Raw genomic sequence first — 17,684 nt, 5'->3', positions numbered from 1 at the left:
TTTACACATTTGCCATCAAATATTCCAGTTTTATCTCTGGTCGTTGCACAAGCTCTGGGATGGTCTTGAGCATTCGCATCTTGTGCGCAATCTTATCAGAACGACCTAGAATGATTACGAACCTTCTGGAACAATGAGGCGCAGTTTGCACTGGGAATTCATGACGGGTTTTGCGGAAGAAAACTTAATGAAGCAAAAGTGTAAATTAACACGCTTGACAATACTGCCGATTTTTTAGAGCGCAGCTGTTAAGCCTTTGTTTCTGCATTGAGCGGCGTCACCGTTTACATGAAACATTAAAAATTAACCAATAGACATGAAAATAATAAAATTCAGCAGATCCCACGTACCTTAAGAACCGAAGTTGTGCAAAGCATGCAGAGGGAAGATGACTGTGTTGCAACTTTTTTTTTAATGAGCAAAACGTTACAAAATATGATATGTAGGGTTCAACATCCGAAAACCACCATATCATTATGAAAGACGCCATAGTGGAGGACTCCAGAAATTTTGACCACCTGGGGTTCTTTAACGTGCGCCCAAATCTGAGCACACTGGCCTACAGCATTTTGGCCTCCATCGAAAATGCAGCTGCGGCGGTCGGGATTTCATCCCGCAACAACCTGCGGGTCACCAGCCGAGTACCTTAGCCACTAGACCACTGTGGCGGGGCGGAATGTTACAAAATAACACTAAAGATATGTGAAAACATTGTACCCAAAGATGCATATGTTTGATATGACCAGTCAGTTACAATTGTATAACAATGCAAACTGCAAGTACAACTTTATGTTGGGATAATTGGTGCATGTTCAATGGAAGGAATGAGCCCCAAACAAGACCAACACAAAAAGTGAGAAGGACAAACCTGGCATTCGCCCATATCACTTTTTGTGTTAATCTCGTTTGCACCTTATTCTTTCCGTTGAAGAGGTCAACAGCAATATGGGTATTAGCAACACCAGAAGTAGTAAGCTGACATGTAGCAATTGTGCTCGTAGCCCTGGATATCTAGATAGTAGCCTTGGACACTGCTAAATAAATTAACTTCAGTGGATGGCGCTTTATTATACAAGTGCCGTTAACCCTCCCCGACGCTTGTATTATAGGAGTACATACATAATGTTTATAAAATCAGATTGCCAGCATTTAAGAAGAAGAAGCACGCTTTGTTTTCAATGAAATGATTTACAAAAAAATTCTGTAAAAACATGCGCATCCACAGCCAATATGGCTAGCTAAAGATCTGTCACAGACAAAGCATATTGTGGTTTACTTAGTAGAATCTTTGCACACAGATCTTCCATCACAAATCACGTATTGAAATATGCTCATGTAAGCGAAAAACAACAGAAATAATGTGACATGAGCACACAAACTTACGATACTATTACGACAACTAGCAACTCTATGATAAAGTTTTCCGAGCGACTACTTCAAATTTGGCGGACATTTAATAATATTAAGGATACTATTCGTAACTTGAGCACCAACAAAGGGTATTGTTCGACGACTGTAGACATTATGCACTATTGGCAGATTAGGACTTTAACACCATAGCGTAAAGAGCTCGTGTCGCAGAAATTCTGCTGTCAGCGCCGGTCCCGTTGGTTGCGAGCGCAAAATCGCCAGCGAAAAATCGAGGAAGAAGAAAATAAAATAAAGAATAATGTTTACGGTCCTATAGAAAATCAAGCCCGGGTCGTTTGGGTGGTAAGCAGGTATTCTACCACAAAGCCATGACATTACTTGCAGCTGCTTCGGGAAAAAACACTACATAAATGCCATGTAATAGAAGGAGTCTCCTTAACGCTTTTTGTTCGACAAGTGTCATGACAAAAATGAGCCCATTCGGCGATTTGTAGGGTGCATTTGGGCAGCCGTCAAACTACGTCGAAAAAGGCCGGGATAAAAACGCAGGAACTTTCAAACAACTCTAAAAATGGACAACTATGTTCATCTAGCGGAAAACATATCATGCCTTTCCAGAGGGGTGGATCAAGCAAACTCTAGATAATGTGCTGCCATCTATGAGGCATTGTGAGACTTGTTTTAGATCAAGAACCTGTATGTACCATTCGTGCACGCTGGTACAATCTACTCTCTCTATTTGTCAGTGTGTGTGTCTGTGTGTGTGCACGTGCTTGTATGTGTGTGTGTGTGTCTGTGTGTTTGTGTGTGTGTAACAAAACATATTAAGTATGCACTTAGCGGTTAAAGGGCGCACTAGGGGCCGGATTTCGCTATCGCACTCAACTTTTGAAAGTGAAGCTTAAGGATCTCCCCTTTTTCTTTTCTGTTTGTTGCGGGTGGCCTCTAGGTTTTAATCAAATTGACGAGTGAAAAGGTCAGTTATTATTCTTATTTTGTGCACTAATCTTAGGCTTTAGTATTGCCTAACCATATTAAAAGGCAATATGTTGCGACTAGTGAAATGTTAAGCCAATGGTGCATTCTTGGATGCAATAGTTCGTACAGCTCTTTTGTTGCAAAATGGTAACGACTGTGCAATATGAGGCATATGTGTAGCTCCATGATTTGATGCAACAAGTTAGGTGAGAATAGAAAATGCCAAGGTATAAAATACAAAGTGTTTGTGCTAAAATAGTTTCGAGTTTTAAATAAAGTAAAGCATCCAAAGCTTAGATCTTTACACAAACTGTTTATGCAAGTGTCCAGTGGAACAAATGGTCTAATGCCATACCAAAGTAAATATATGCGTTTACTGTGGCCATACCAGCTTTCCTGATGAATAGACCATGTGTTTAAAATACTAATAATAATAATTCTTGGGGTTTAACATCCCCAAACCACCATATGATTACGAGAGATGGTGTAGTGGCGAGCTCCCGAAATTTCAACCACCTGGAGTTCTTTAACGTGCACCTAAGTCTAAGCACACATACCTCAAGAATTCTCACCTCCATCGAAAATGCGGCCGTCGCGGTCGGGATTCAATCCTGCTATTTGCAGGTCAGCAGCCAGTGCCTTAGCCACTAGGCGATTGTGGTGGTTGGAAGCAAAAACAACGTAAACTCAAACATGGTTTCGTGGCACAGTAGCCAAAGAGCGCCATGTCTTTTCCGTTGTGTTGGCAGTGACCAATGTTTATTATGGCTGTATAGAGACCTAAAATCACTCGCTCTAAACAAGCGTAAGAGCTGTTTATAGACAGTAAAATTATGGTAACAATACGTGATGTGATCCATGGGCATGTAATGAGTTACAAGTGCTCATGGTATATCCAAGTGAAAGAAGGACAAGAGCACCGATGCCTCCTCAAGGTTTTTGTGACCAAGGCCTGTGAGAACACTACAATAGGCTGAAATCAGCCCCGGGTTTACATTTGTCTGCCCATTGCAAAAAGTGTAGCTGCATACCTGAATTTTCATGCACATTTGTCTAATACAGCCATCATGACACGAAAACTAGATAGATTGTGGAAGCTTTTTTTTATTAAAAAGAATATTGATAGTTGTGTTAGTTCACCGTCTATATCACTGTTAGATTGTCAAATGTCGTTTCTGGACGACACCTGATCATGGTGGAACCTTCTCCCTAGGTTTTTCCCTTTCTCATCTTTCTGGTATGTAATTTCTTCTCTGAATAAACTGAGTTTCAGTTTGCGCTTGTTTGTCTCTTCTCTTGTGTCCCGTTGGTTTGCGCTTCCAATGATTTCATTATTAATTTGTACCAACTAGCCCACCTGTCAACCCTTCTGCAAGTGTTACTTCTGTGTGGCGTGGCCTCGATACTGGCGGCTAATTTCCTAGATGTGGTTTTATAAAATGAAGCTTATTCTGTGTTTACCTGTCCCATAATCGCTGCCACTAGTCCCTCAACTTTCGTTTGAAATAGTGTTTCAGGTCTAGTGCAGGGAGAGCTATGGCTGTATTGGCAGTACTTTCGAGGGCGGATGCAGCAAGCTTGTCCACCAATGTTTTCAAGAATCTCATGGTGCCCAGGCACCCAGCAAACTACGGCATACTGTTTGAGCGTGTAAATTTCACATAAAATTGTGTGTAGTAAAATAAATAGCGGAATTTTGTGTGTTTTTTTTTTCATTATCTTTAAAGCTTTTACCAAACTCAGGGAATCAGTGTATATTGCTGCCTTCTGTTTGCTTAATGTGTTTTATGGCCGCAAGTATCGCATAAGGTTCTGCTGTGAAAATGCTTGTATAAGTGTGCAGAATGCCAACATCTGAAAATGATAGACCGACTGCTACGTATGACACGGAAGTGAGAGATATAGAGGCATTAGTAAAGAAGTCACGGCAGCTGTACTTGTGCTCCAGTTCAAGGAAGTACGTTTGAATATGTGCAAGAGAGGCACATTTTGTACCTTCCATGAAGGACACATCACAGTCTATTAACATCCACTGCCACGGCCGAAGATTTGCAGAGTAGGCCACCAAATTGTGCTCTAGCAAAGGTATACCCATTTCCTCAGCTAGGCCCCTCCCACAAAGTATGTAGGGATCTCGCACGGAAGGACAGTTATGAAAAAGGGTAGAAGTGGATAGGTTATTGACAGTGGAGTGCGAAAGGTGTTCCATGTACACATTTACGTTGAGAAATTATACAAATGGCAAGCAGGATCTTTGCAGATGGAGCGACTACTCATTCGATTCAACATAGACAATTCCTAAGGAGCTAGTGCGAAAGGCACCCCAAAATAGGCGAATGCCGAGATGGTGGACAGGATCAAACATTTGTAGGGCGCTTAGTGCTGCAGACTGATAGATTGATAGCAAGTGCGTAAGAGGCTTTTATACAAGTTCATCAGACACTTCTTGTCACTGCCCCACGTAGTGTGAGACAGAATTTTCAAAACATTCATTGTTTTTATAGATTTAATTTTTAAATACTGTGTGTGTGATGTTAAAGTTGGTTTTCTATCCAGAACTAGGCCTAAGTGTGGTATTGCGGCGTGGTGAGCCGCTATCACGGAAGAAAGGAACTCGTACACATGACTGCCGCCATGGGCTACCGACGACTGTCAGTGTTTATTGTACGGTGGACTTATATACACGACAAACAGGTACATAGATCACAGCGCCATCTCTGGTGGCGTCGCAGAACCAATACGAACACACAACATATTCCCTCTCATTTTTTTTTTTTAGTTGATTAGTAATTGTTAGTACGTGTTAGTGGAGAGGCATTTCATCTATATACAATAAGCATGGAATATTTACACAACTGTACACTCAAAATGCCAAAAACTTTACACCAAAATATACACTCAATTGCAGCAAGCACACGCGTTCATGTCACTGGATCCACTCTAAACGTAATCCATAAATCTTCGAGGCGGTCGTCTTGTCCTCGCGGGTAGCTCCCAACGAGAAGGCGGTTGTGGAGAGGGTGGAGAAGAGACAGCCTGTTGTGTCTCTTGCGATGCTACACAAGGGCTGCACAGAACACTGGGCACTGCACTGAGGGGGGTACCGAATGGCACTGCTGATTGCCCACTGTCACAAGGCACAGGTGACGGGCTTGAAGGCTGTGCTGGGTGAGCGTGAACATCTGGCGTTTGGATCACTGGGTGAGGCTGGGCGGTGTGTGCAGGAACCTTGCTCAACTTGGAAGAGTTCCATGTTCGCCCATCGTCTAGGCAGAAAGAGGCTGGCTCTCGTTGTTCCACCACCTTCCGAGAACGACTGAACGAGAGGTCTCCTTTAAAAGAGACTGCCGGCTTCTTCACACGGACCATGTCTCCAACTGCTATGTTTGGTTTCTTGGCTGCACGGCGGAAGTCTGTGTACATCTTGCTGTATTTTTGCTTCTGTGCGACTCTCTTCCGAAGCTGGCCAAGTTCTTTGGCAGGGTCTGTGAAGAATGATGGGGATGAGTGCCCAATGATGTCCAGTCGTGTTCGGGGCAGTCGTCCATGTAGGAGCAAGGCTGGTGCTACTCCCGTGGTTGCGTGAGGTGTGCACCGGTAAACACCCAAGTACTCCAGTGCCGCTTGTCGAAGAGGGCCATGTTCTAACGCAGCAACCTGTACAAAGTCCTTAAAAACACGATTAAACCTTTCGACAAGTCCGTTGGCTTGAGGGTAATACACCGAAGAATGTGTCAGTCGGATACCACGCTCATCCAAGAATTGCGAAAATTCTCCTGAAGAGAATTGGGGCCCGTTGTCAGTGACTATCTCGTCAGGGTATCCCTCTCGAGAAAAAATTGACAGCAAAAAGTTGGTGATCGTTCTTGTAGATACCTCGTTGGAGAATTGTACTTCGGGTCACTTAGAAAAATAGTCAACCAGTGTAATGGCGAACCTACAATCTTGAGGAGCTCTTTACAGAGGGCCAACAATGTCTATGGCGACTTTTTGCCAAGGGCGCTCTGGAAATGGAACAGGTTGCAGTGGAGCAGGTGCCGTTTTCGCACTCTTGTCGGCCTTCTGACAGACGCTGCAGTTTTGTATTGCGACTTCTGTTTGCCGGTCCATACCCGGCCACCAAAACCGTTCTTGAAGTCGCGCTTTCGTCTTGACGATGCCAGGATGAGCTTCATGCGCTGTGGAGATTACCTGATGCGCAAGGGACTGTGGAACTACAAGTCGCTCCTTACGAAGAAGTAAGTTGTTTACCCCTGACAACTCGTTGCGTAGCATGAAGTACGGCAGCAGATGGCTTGGGACGAGCTTGTGCGGAGGCAATGACGAAGTAACGTATTCCTTGACTTTTGCCAGAGTGGCGTCGTCACTGGTGGACTGCTCGAACTGGTCCTTAGCGATGCACAGCGGCTCGACTAGGAACACAACTTCTGTAGAGTCGTCTTTAGGTTGAGGTGTGCATTCCGGCTTACCTTCCGCTGGAAGACGTGACAGCGCGTCTGCTACCTTGTTCTCCGAGCCCTTGCGGTATTCGACGGTGTAGTTGTAGCGTAGAAGTCGCTCAGCCCACCTTGCAATGCGAAAGGGACGTCGCCCTGTTCCCTTGTTAGACAGCAACGCTACCAATGCCTGGTGATCCGTCTGAAGAGTGAAAGGCCGTCCCCACAAATAAACATGCCACTTTTCGCATGCCCACACGCAAGCCAATGCTTCACGCTCGCTGGCAGAGTACTTCCTTTCTGCATTGGTTAGAGTGCGCGAAGCAAACGCAATGGTCAGGGTTTTCTGATCGTCCACTTGCTGCAAAACGGCACCTAGCCCGTATGCAGAAGCATCAGTTGCGACAGTCACTGCAAGAGCTGGGTCAAACATTTGCAACACCTTGTGGGAGGCCAGAAGAGTCTTCACTCTCTCAAAACTTGCTTGGGCGGCTGTGTCCCACTCAAAAGGTATGTCTTTGCGCAGCAGTCGACGCATAGGCTCGACTTCCTCGGCAAGCCTAGGAATGAACTTTGCGTAGTATTCGACAAGTCCTAAGAATGAACGGAGTGTGCCGGGTTCTGCTGGTGTCGGGGCGTGGACGATTGCATCGACTTTGGCTTGAAGGGGTGCTATGCCTTCCGCACTGACACGATGTCCAAGGAAAGAGAGTTCTGTTGTATTGAAAACACATTTTTCGTTAAGTTTCAGACCTGCTTTCGCAATGCGATGCAGAACTTCTTCCAGGTTCTTCGCATGTTCTTTTTCAGTCTTCCCAAAGACGATGATGTCGTCTATGTAACAAAGAACACCATAACAGCCTTGCAGGATTCTTGTCATGAGCTGCTGAAAAGCTGCTGGGGCCGACGCCAATCCAAAGCAGACCCTTTTAAACCGAAAAAGACCCTCGTGCGTAACAAACGCTGTGAGATCCCTGCTGTCCGGGTGCAGCAGGACTTGGTGGTACGCAGAGGCGAGGTCTAGCTTTGAGAAGTGGCGGGCTTCGTTTAAGGCATGCAGCAGTTCCTCAGTGTGAGGCAGCGGGAAGTTGTCGACCACAATGGCTTTGTTTGGCTCCCTTAGGTCAACACAAAGACGAATGCTTCCATCTTCCTTCTGGACTGCGACGATGGGAGAAACCCATTCGGAGGCATCGATCCTTTCGATGATGTCGGCAGAGAGCAGGGTCTGTAGTTGGTCGCTTACTGGTTGGCGTACTGAGAATGGGAGGCGCCTCAACTTTTGGGCGACTGGGGAGACTGCCTGTTTCATTTTCACCTTGTGCTGAAAACCTCTGACAAGGCCCAAACCTGGGGTAAACAGGTGAGAAAACCTGGCCCACAGCAATGCAGGCATGCCAAACTTTGGCTCACTCTGCGGTTGCTCTACGATAACGCCTTGTGGTGGAATGCGCCCTTGTGCGTCTTAGCTCGTTGCAGGCAATGTTGAGATTGCGGAGGCGGACGTTTGCTGAACGACCATGTGCAGGCAGCGTAGCTCCTTCCCTGAAATTTGGAAATTCAGGGCTTGCACAGCATCTAATCCCAAAAGGGAGGTCCCACTGCGCGTTACTTAAAGCGGTACGACGGCTGTTTGTGCCTTGTACGACAGCGTTGCTTCAAACAGGCCAAGCACAGGGATCTTCTGGCGTGAAAAGTCAAACAGAGTAATGCTGGGGGTCCTGAGTTGTACTTTATCTTGAAAAAGGTTTCGAAAGTGACCTTCCCCAATTACTGACACTGCAGAGCCTGTGTCGATGAGAAACGAGACTTTGCGCGTGAGCGGCTTCGGGTTAATCACCGACACGTCGACGTCAACATACAGGCCTCTGCGTTTGTTTGTGCAGATGGTCAAAATACTGTGACCGCTCTCAGCGTCATCGTCGCAGAGGAGTTCGCGGACTGGTGCAGGCCTTCGTGGTTGGCCGTGACACGAGCTCCGACAAACGCTCTGGAAGTGTGCGCGGCGTCAGCAACCATAACAGGTGCGGCCGCGGGCGGGACAGCGCGACCGTTCGCATCCTGTTGCGCCGCAGTTATCGCAGTTATCACAAGATACGGCGTGCAGGGGGTCGGCAGCGGCAGTTTCCGGCTTGGGCTTGTAGTTTTGGCGAGTGCGCGACGAGCTACGACGAGCTAGGGGGGCGGGACCCGTTGAAGCGAAATCGGGGGCTATTATGCCTAGCCGGGTTGCGTCCGCGTTGGCGCTGCGTGATGCGGCGAATCGGGTTTGCGAAGGCTTCAGCTTCTTGGCGAGTTTGTTCGCGAAGTTTGGCAATTTCTACCGCTCGGTCGAATGTCAATGCGTCGCCTTCGAGGAGCAGTCATTCTCTGAGTTGCGGGCAAGTTACTCCGGCAACGAACTGTTCGCACAAGTTATCACGGTAGCGGCGAAATTACACGGGGCTGCCAATTCCCGGAGCGCCAAAGCAAATTCGGCAGCCGACTCCCCGGAAAGCTGTCGACGTTCACGAAAATGATGACGTTCCACTCGGACGTTGACGGTGGCGGTGAAGTAGTGTGCCAGTGTGTAGACGGCAACGTCGTATGGGTCCGGAGGGCTTACGGCAGCGGTGTGCGCGGACGTCTGTTTTTCCGTCGACTTGCTGACCGTGGCTTCAGTTGAAAGTGGCGGCTGGGGTGGGGGCGGTGCCGGCAAGGCGTCGAAAATCCGTTGGCCCTCGGGGCCCAGGCAGTGAAGCAGGAGCGCGCGACGGCGGGTTGCTGGCCACTCGTCGGCGCCGGACGCGAGCACGAAGTTCTGGAACAACCGGAACCAGCGGTGCCAAGGAATCGCTGGCGTGCCCGGAGTCTCGAGGAACGGCGGCGGGGGAGATATACCGGTGGCCATCCTCGTCGCCAATGTGGTATTGCAGCGTGGTGAGCCGCTATCACGGAAGAGAGGAACTCGTACACATGACTGCCGCCATGAGCTACCGACGACTGCCAGTGTTTATTGTACAGTGAACTTATATACACGACAAACAGGTGCATAGATCACAGCGCCATCTCTGGTGGCGTCGCAGAACCAATACGAATACACAACATTAAGAATTCGTGCTCCATCTTTACAGACAGATGTTGACCATGTAGGCAAATAATCTGGTTCATGATGGAGGCCTCACTTCCGCAAGAGCAAGACGCAGATGCTTTTTTGAGCATTACAACTGAAGCCATTCTCGTCTGCCCATTTTGCGACCTTGTTCAGACTTAGCTTGAATTGCCGCTCACACATTCAAATATTGCATGATTTAACACCAATTTGCACATCGTCAACACACGTGCTGTTGAAAATAAAGAAGTGGGACAGGGGCTTGGGGGAGGCGAGAGACATAAAAAAACAGAAGAAGGAAGTGGAAAAAAGGGGGAGTTAGCCTTTATTGAATAAACATCGTGTTCCTGACCTATGACTACTGAAGAGTGGTCGTTCTTGGGCAACGATGTCGTCAGCCAAGCGTCTTCGGAAGGTGTGTGGATCTTCGGAAGGTGTGTGGGACTGAGGGCCAGTGTCTCATGAAATATTACGTTACTGACAGGACTACGGCAGGATCTTACCACCGATGTGCACGAGATGAACAGACAAGTCACTGTTTTGAAGACGAAAGAAGCTCAGCTCCACCAGCTAGATACCTCACTGAAGACGAGATTATCGAAGAAGTTGAGGATGCGACCAACCACAACAAGATTCTGTACGCGATCGCCGACACGCAGTTCTTCCTGTCAAGAACGAGAACAGTCAACCCGTCTCAGTGACCCATCTATGAGTGAACAGAACGGCGACTGGGTCACTGCCACCCAGAGCAACATCAGATCTGCTCATGCAGCGCAAGAACCAGTTAGTAAGCCAAGTTTCCGGTCTGTCGCACTTCCGATGCTTCTAGTCCCAACCTATGCCGGCGATCTACGTCAGTGGCACGAATTTTGGGATCACTACAGTGCAACAATCCATAAAAACCACGAGTTGCCACCGATCGAGAAATTCAAATATTTATTGACATACCTGACGGGAGTAGCCAAGTGAGCAATCAAAAACATCAGGCTGGCTGACCACAACTACAATGTCGCCGTCAGGACATTGCAAGAGCGCTTCAGTCGCCGCTAACTTCTGATCAACGAACACATCGACCAACTTCTTGCACTGTCACCAGTACGGAGTTCCAAGGAAGCGGAGAAGCTTCAGATGCTGCACGACACTGCATTTCCGCGTCAGGGCGCTCACAGGCCTGGGTGCACCACCCGAATGGTACACTGTACTGCTTGATCGCTTCCTAATAAGGTGCCTGCCAGAAGACTTCGCTATATTGTACCAACAGAAAAAGAAAGAAGAGAGCACCCAGGATGGTGACGCATCAGCTAAGTGCAGGTTACCGAACGCAAGACTGGATAAGGCACCCAACATCTTGTCCTTTTTGAAAATTCAGGTCAAGTGAGAAAGAAAAGAAAGCAAACAGCACCGTCGTCACATCTCCGCCACTTGACCATGGTACCTGATGACGTGAACTCATTGACGAGATCTACACAGGACATTCCATCGGCAGCTGCACTACCGGCGATGGAATCTCCACAGCAGCGCACTCCTTCTTGTATACTGTGTAACAACAAAACTCACAAGCTCGCGAAATGTGCGGCCAACATTTCCGTTGAAGATAAAAAATCCAGGTTGCACAATGCTCACTGCTGCTTCGGGTGCAGAACGCGCAATCAGGTCGCTCAATTCTACCAAATTTCGCGGAACCTCAAGTGCGACAAGTGCCGACACGGACACCTAAATCTCCTCTGCGAATTGTCATAATACGTGGCAATGACTGCTTCTCCCCAACCGACTGTCCAGCTTGGTACATCTGGTACTTCTTTACCAACACCAATCGCGGCCTCAACCGGTGACTCAGAAGCAACATCTGTACTACTCCAGACTGGTCACGTTTGGGCGGAGAGCAGGCCACGATTATTCCTAGTTCGTGTGATACTAGACAGTAGCAGGCAGCTTTCATTCATCCGCACTGATGTTACGAAGAAATTTTAGTGCAGAGTCCTCGGCATTGAAGAGCTGTCATTGGTGACGTTCGGGAATTCTGAGCCGCAGCATCGTTTGCGCTGTCACCGCGTTACTGTCACGCCGAGGAGTCGATTCAACAGCAGCACAGTTACGTTGGAAGCACTACAGGTACCCGAGGTATGCTCCTGTCACACCGGTCCCATTAATTAGGGAGGCGATCGCCGGGCTAATTCCAAGGGCCGAAGTATCGACCCCCCGAACCGCACCACGAAAGCGTGGACAATTTAGAAGTGGTCCTTTTTGGCGCGCCAGCGGACGCCGGCTGTGGTCCAAAGAACACGTCAGAGCCGAGAGTTGATAAACAAACAGAATTATATTCTCAATAATGGCAGATCGAAAATAATACACATGAATGCACACTCCACAATAGTTGAGTACATTATGTCACCAAACAAACTACGTACTACACAGTACAATCAGCCACACTCGAAACAACGGACACAGACAACAATACACACTACAATGCAGTCGCATGCATTGAACATCCAAGACACTTAAAGACTAAAGAGATAGAAAACCTATTCAGTCCAAAGTTCTTGGAACAAAAGTCTGGATGATACTCTTACGCGAATCACTCACTCAAAGTCCAGCGTTGTCGTTCCGCAGCCCCTGAAGCTTCTCTTCCAGGAAACCTCGCCGAAGTTTCTCTTCCAGGAAACCTCACGTCTTCAATAGGCCACTCTCCAAGCTTCAGACTTCTTCGCCGGAAACACGTCGGCTTCACACACGCAGCTGTTGCCACGCGTCTTCGCTCGATAGCGGTAAACACACGCTCTTGCCTGTAGCTCGAGCCTTCACCCCTCAGGTGGAAATCCTCTTCATTTCCTGCTTCGTCCCTACGGACAAAACCTTCACCGACTACGCGACGGAATCCCTACGCACTCTGGCGCTACTTCCGTCTTCTCCTGCTCTCTCGTCTCGGCCGCTCGATTAAATATCTTCCGCGCCACATTCTAGAAAGTTCTCGTCATTTCGTCGGCGCGATACGCAGCGAAGGCTGGGGAGAGGCGCGAGACTGTACGGGGACCGTCCCCGACAGATGAGTCAACCCGGCATACACGCCCCGTTCCTTCTGGAAAAATCGAGTGCTTGCTCGGCCGCCGTTGTGGGGTGAGGAGGTTCATCGGCGAAGCCACGCTTCCGAGGGGAGAGCGTCGCGCGCCTGGGGAGCCTTGGATGTTTTTTTTTTTTTTTTTCTTTTGACCTCGCAGCGTTTCTCCCGCCCGTTATCGCAAGAATTTGGCGGCGCGCCCATGTATAGCGCTCGTTCTGTGACACTGCCCCCCACTTTAAGAATATTATCTCATAATATTCAGAACCACACAAACGAGCGCGAACAGTCCCCACACACTCAAAGACTGTAACATAGTCCGTCGCTCATGACACGTCACATTCACAATATATCCTCAATACAACTGTACATTGTAATTCAATTCCACGACACATGAAATAGCCACAGGTACATGACTACAACACTTCATCACACATTCCAAACAATACAAATGTATAAAGTTCTCTCATTACAACAATTACTATACTCACATCACTACTATACATCACATTACCGAAACAAACATTTTGACTCACTCAACATACAGTTGCGACACAGGACAACAAGAACATTAACACAACATATGGCACTCAGCCCTGCCAAACACATTCAGATTCCACCTCAGCATCTATCCTGTGTATTTCGAGCTGCGCTTGCGTCCTTTCTTGCGGTGCTCGCTCGATCTCTTCTTGTTTTTCCTTGTTCTTTTTCGGCGAGCCTTTTCCAACGACGGTATCTGAGGCAGCGTCTCAGCCATCGTTGTCACTTCCGACACCGTTAACGGGTCATGAGGTTCGACGGGTCCTGTTTGTTTATTTACCAGCTTGTTCATGTCTCTACATTTGGCCTGGCTGGCCGACTCCGTCACCTTTACACTGCCGGTCGGTTGAGGTCGTGCCGACGTAAGTCCAGCTGCCCGGCCCGTGAACTCGTTCAACACGATCATCTTATCATTCATAGTCCCTTGCACCACGGCTTCACCTTGGGCTCGAGTGGGATCCGTCATGGGTTGCTCCTCCACTGAATCTCGCGGTCGTTGGGTTAGCGAGGGCCCTATCTTAAGGTCTTCTCCCAAACATTCCGGATCATTCGGTCCTCGCGCCCCGTCGATGTTTCCGATGACAAGGTCGTAAAGGGGGGTCGTCATACATAGAGCCGTAACCTTCCCGCTGAAGTATGGGGTTTCAACCTCAATCTCTGCTTCGGGAAGCATCCGAACTGTACGGTCAATTAAGCAAACTGGTTTCGTTTTGCCGGTTAACTCCCTTTCCCGTACCAAGTTTCTCCGCACGATAACAGTGGAGCTGCCGGTATCTCTTAAAACCGTAATCTTCTTCCCCGCAACCTTTCCAGGCAGCGTTGGCATTCCCTTCGTAACACGGGTTGGCTGTTTTGACATTACAGCTCCCACAATAGGAATTTTCTCCCCATTTTTCAACTCTACAAATCCGTCGGTGACGGCATTATCATCGGATTTCGGTGCTGCTAGCACACAGGATACCTGGTGAGTTTGACTCGCTCCGTTTCAACATGCGTCTGCTTTGTGCCCAGTCTGACCACACTTAAAACATTTTACTACCGTAGGGCTCGTAAAGATCGTTCGACAGTTTTTCGCGCGATGGCCCACTCGGTTACACAGAAAACATTGCGGAATGCTCTCTGGTGCACGCTTCTTTTCTTCGGGAGCCAATTTCTTCGAATCATCGGGACAATCCTTCTTGACCTTGGCCGAATTAGTTCCACCTTGCGCTTCCAAGAATTGATCAGCCAATTCAAGCATTGCTTCAAGTGACTCAGCCTTCCTCTCTTTCAAGTACAGTGACAGGCTTGGGTGGCAACTAGTAAAAAATTGTTCTCTAATTAGGAGCTCTTCAAGTTCATCGTACTCCTGTGCTGTCCCTGAAAGTTCAATCCATCTGTCGAAATAATGGCAAAGTCGGGCGGCATACTGCGTAGCCGTCTCACCATCAGCTGGCTTTCCTGTCCGAAATCTGTCCCGGAAACCTTCCACCGTAAATCTAAATCGCTTCAGCAAAGCAGCTTTCACCTTTGCATAGTTGGCTGCATCGGTCGGCGTCAGCCTACCGTACACACTGAGCGCTTCACCACTCAAGCAAGTACTTAAAGCAGTTGCCCATTGGTGTTCCGGCCAATTCTGGCTCCTTGCAATCGTCTCGAATCTGTGAAGGTACGCGTCAAGGTCGTCCTTCTTTTCATCAAATGCTACGAGCAGCTTGCTTGGGTTCAAGCGGAATCCGTGGTCCTCCCGTTCGCTGCTTTCAACTCTAGCTTGGACCGGAGTTTCACTTCGCTGTTGCAAACGGAGCCGCTCGAGTTCTATCTCATGCTGTCGCTGCCGTTCCCTTTCCTCTCTTTCTTCTTTCGCCCTCTCAGCTGCCAGTGTTTCTCTCTCCAGCTCCAACTTCAATTCTTGCTCTCTTTCTTCCTTCACCCTTTCAGCTGCCAGCCTTTCTCTCTCCAACTCAGCTGCTTTTTCTTCCTTGGCCCTCTCAGGTGCCAACCTCTCTCGTTCCAACTCGGCCACTTTTTCCGCTTTGGCTCTTTCGACCGCCAGCCTCTCTTTTTCCAACTCAGCTGCCTTTTCTTCTTTGGCCCTCTCTTTTTCTTCTTTTTCCTTCAGGGTGACCCACTTCCGTAGTTCGGCGCCAGAAAGACCCATCTTCTCACCAAGAGCGACTAACTTTTCGAGATCCATTTTGTCTCGCAACTCGCAAATAAAACCTTGCCGCGTGCAAAAAGTATCTGCCTAAATCAGTCTATCAGAACACTCCCCTGCACTCGTTAACGAGAGCACTGAACAACACACAAAATCGTTCCGATAGCACTATCAACAACTCGAGGCTCTTTCTCACTACTTTGGACACACTGTGCACCAAAAGGTCCTGTCGCGGACGCCAGATTAATTGTCACACCGGTCCCATTAATTAGGGAGGCGATCGCCGGGCTAATTCCAAGGGCCGAAGTATCGACTCCCCGAACCGCACCACGAAAGCGTGGACAATTTAGAAGTGGTCCTTTTTGGCGCGCCAGCGGATGCCGGCTGTGGCCCAAAGAACAAGTCAGAGCCGAGAGTTGATAAACAAAAATATTACATTCTCAAAAATGGAAGATCGGAAACAATACACAAGAATGTACACTCCACAATAGTTACATACAATACGTAACCAATCAAACAACGTACTACACAGTACAATCAGCCACACTCAAAACAACGGACACAGACAACGATACGCACTACAATGCAGTCGCATGCATTGAACAACCAAGACACTTAAAGACTAAAGAGATAGAAAACCTATTCAGTCCAAAGTCCTTGGAACAAAAGTCTGAATGATACTCTTCCGAGAATCACTCACTCAAAGTCCAGCGTTGTCGCCGTTCCGCTGCCTCCTGAAGTTTCTCTTCCAGGAAACCTCGCCGAAGTTTCTCTTCCAGGAAACCTCGCGTCTTCAATCGGCCACTCTCCAAGCTTCAAACTTCTCCGCCGGAAACACGTCGGCTTCCCACACGCAGCTGTTGCCGCGCGTCTTCGCTCGATAGCGGTAAACACACGCTCTTGCCTGTAGCTCGAGCCTTCACCCCTCAGGTGGAAATCCTCTTCATTTCCTGCTTCGTCCCTACGGACAAAACCTTCGCCGACTACGCGGCGGAATCCCTACGCACTCTGGCGCTACTTCCGTCTTCTCCTGCTCTCTCGTCTCGGCCGCTCGATTAAATATCTTCCGCGCCACATTCTAGAAAGTTCTCGTCATTTCGTCGGCGCGATACGCAGCGAAGGCTGGGGAGAGGCGCGAGACTGTACGGGGGCCGTCCCCGACAGATGAGTCAACCCGGCATACACGCCCCGTTCCTTCTGGAAAAATCGAGTGCTTGCTCAGCCGCCGTTGTGGGGTGAGGAGGTTTATTGGCGAAGCCACGCTTCCAAGGGGAGAGCGTCGCGCGCCCGGGGAGCCTTGGATGTTTGTTTTCTTTTTTTTCTTTTGACCTCGCGGCGTTTCTCCCGCCCGTTATCGCAAGAATTTGGCGGCGCGCCCATTTTTACCGCTCGTTCTGTGACAGCTCCATGGCTAATCCGCCACTAGATCCTGAGATTTTCGAGTTGTAGTACACCAGGGGGACACGATGCGGCAGACCTGTTTGACCCAGAGACTTGGCACCCAGACGACATCCGCATCTTCATTGGCTCAGATGCTTATTAGAAAGTTGCAACCAGAAAGATTGATTGTCTCAACCAGGAAGTCACTGTAGTTAAAACATCTTTCAGGTGGACCGAGCAAGAAGGAAGCTCGTACCATGTAAGTATCGCAACTTGTGCCCTCCTCATGTCGACCGACATTCAAGGTGATGATTGGCTATGTGGCACCTCGACACTATTGATATAGAGAGCATGCATGAGGCCAAGTAAGGTAGGAGACCATCCCGACCTCAAAAGGTTTGAACGCTGCCTGAGCAGGCAAGCTGGCCGTTATCAAGTTCCATTTAGTACTCCAGAAGCCTGGTCTTTCTACTGGGAAGAACGTCAACTGAACATGCAGCTGAACCAATTCTGGGAACAACCAGTACTGCTGCAACAGTACGACGAGGTGATCACTACCTACTTCAAAGATGGTTATAGAGAAAAGGTCGAACAAGAGCACATTCCCGGCTCAAAAGAAGAGGCCGCCGACATTGTGTCCACAAACAACAGTAGCCCCTTCGATCTTCTCGACTGTGAAGCTAGAAGTCCTGTGTT

At 48.4% G+C, this 17,684-nt stretch overlaps 2 protein-coding genes across 11 annotated transcripts in view; both read right to left on the bottom strand.

Annotated features, from left to right (window-relative positions):
* Positions 1–17,684, bottom strand: part of Sply (Sphingosine-1-phosphate lyase) — a 707,429-nt gene that overhangs the window by 558,510 nt on the left and 131,235 nt on the right. The gene's annotated exons all lie outside the window — the stretch shown is intronic.
* On the bottom strand, positions 9,172–10,044 carry LOC142786842 (uncharacterized). Its single transcript, XM_075884531.1, has one exon. It carries the CDS (start codon positions 9,673–9,675, stop codon positions 9,172–9,174), a length of 504 nt encoding a protein of 167 aa, XP_075740646.1. The 5' UTR covers positions 9,676–10,044.

This window comes from Rhipicephalus microplus, unplaced genomic scaffold (assembly GCF_043290135.1).
Source record: "Rhipicephalus microplus isolate Deutch F79 unplaced genomic scaffold, USDA_Rmic scaffold_34, whole genome shotgun sequence".
NCBI classification, from domain to species: Eukaryota; Metazoa; Arthropoda; class Arachnida; order Ixodida; family Ixodidae; genus Rhipicephalus; species Rhipicephalus microplus.
Note: the sequence above shows the minus strand (reverse complement) of the source record. Positions and strands in the feature narration are given on the sequence as shown.

What these genes read in the sequence shown, in the direction of transcription:
- LOC142786842 (XM_075884531.1), bottom strand. Translation starts at nt 9,675, where the DNA reads ATGGCCACCGGTATATCTCCCCCGCCGCCGTTCCTCGAGACTCCGGGC.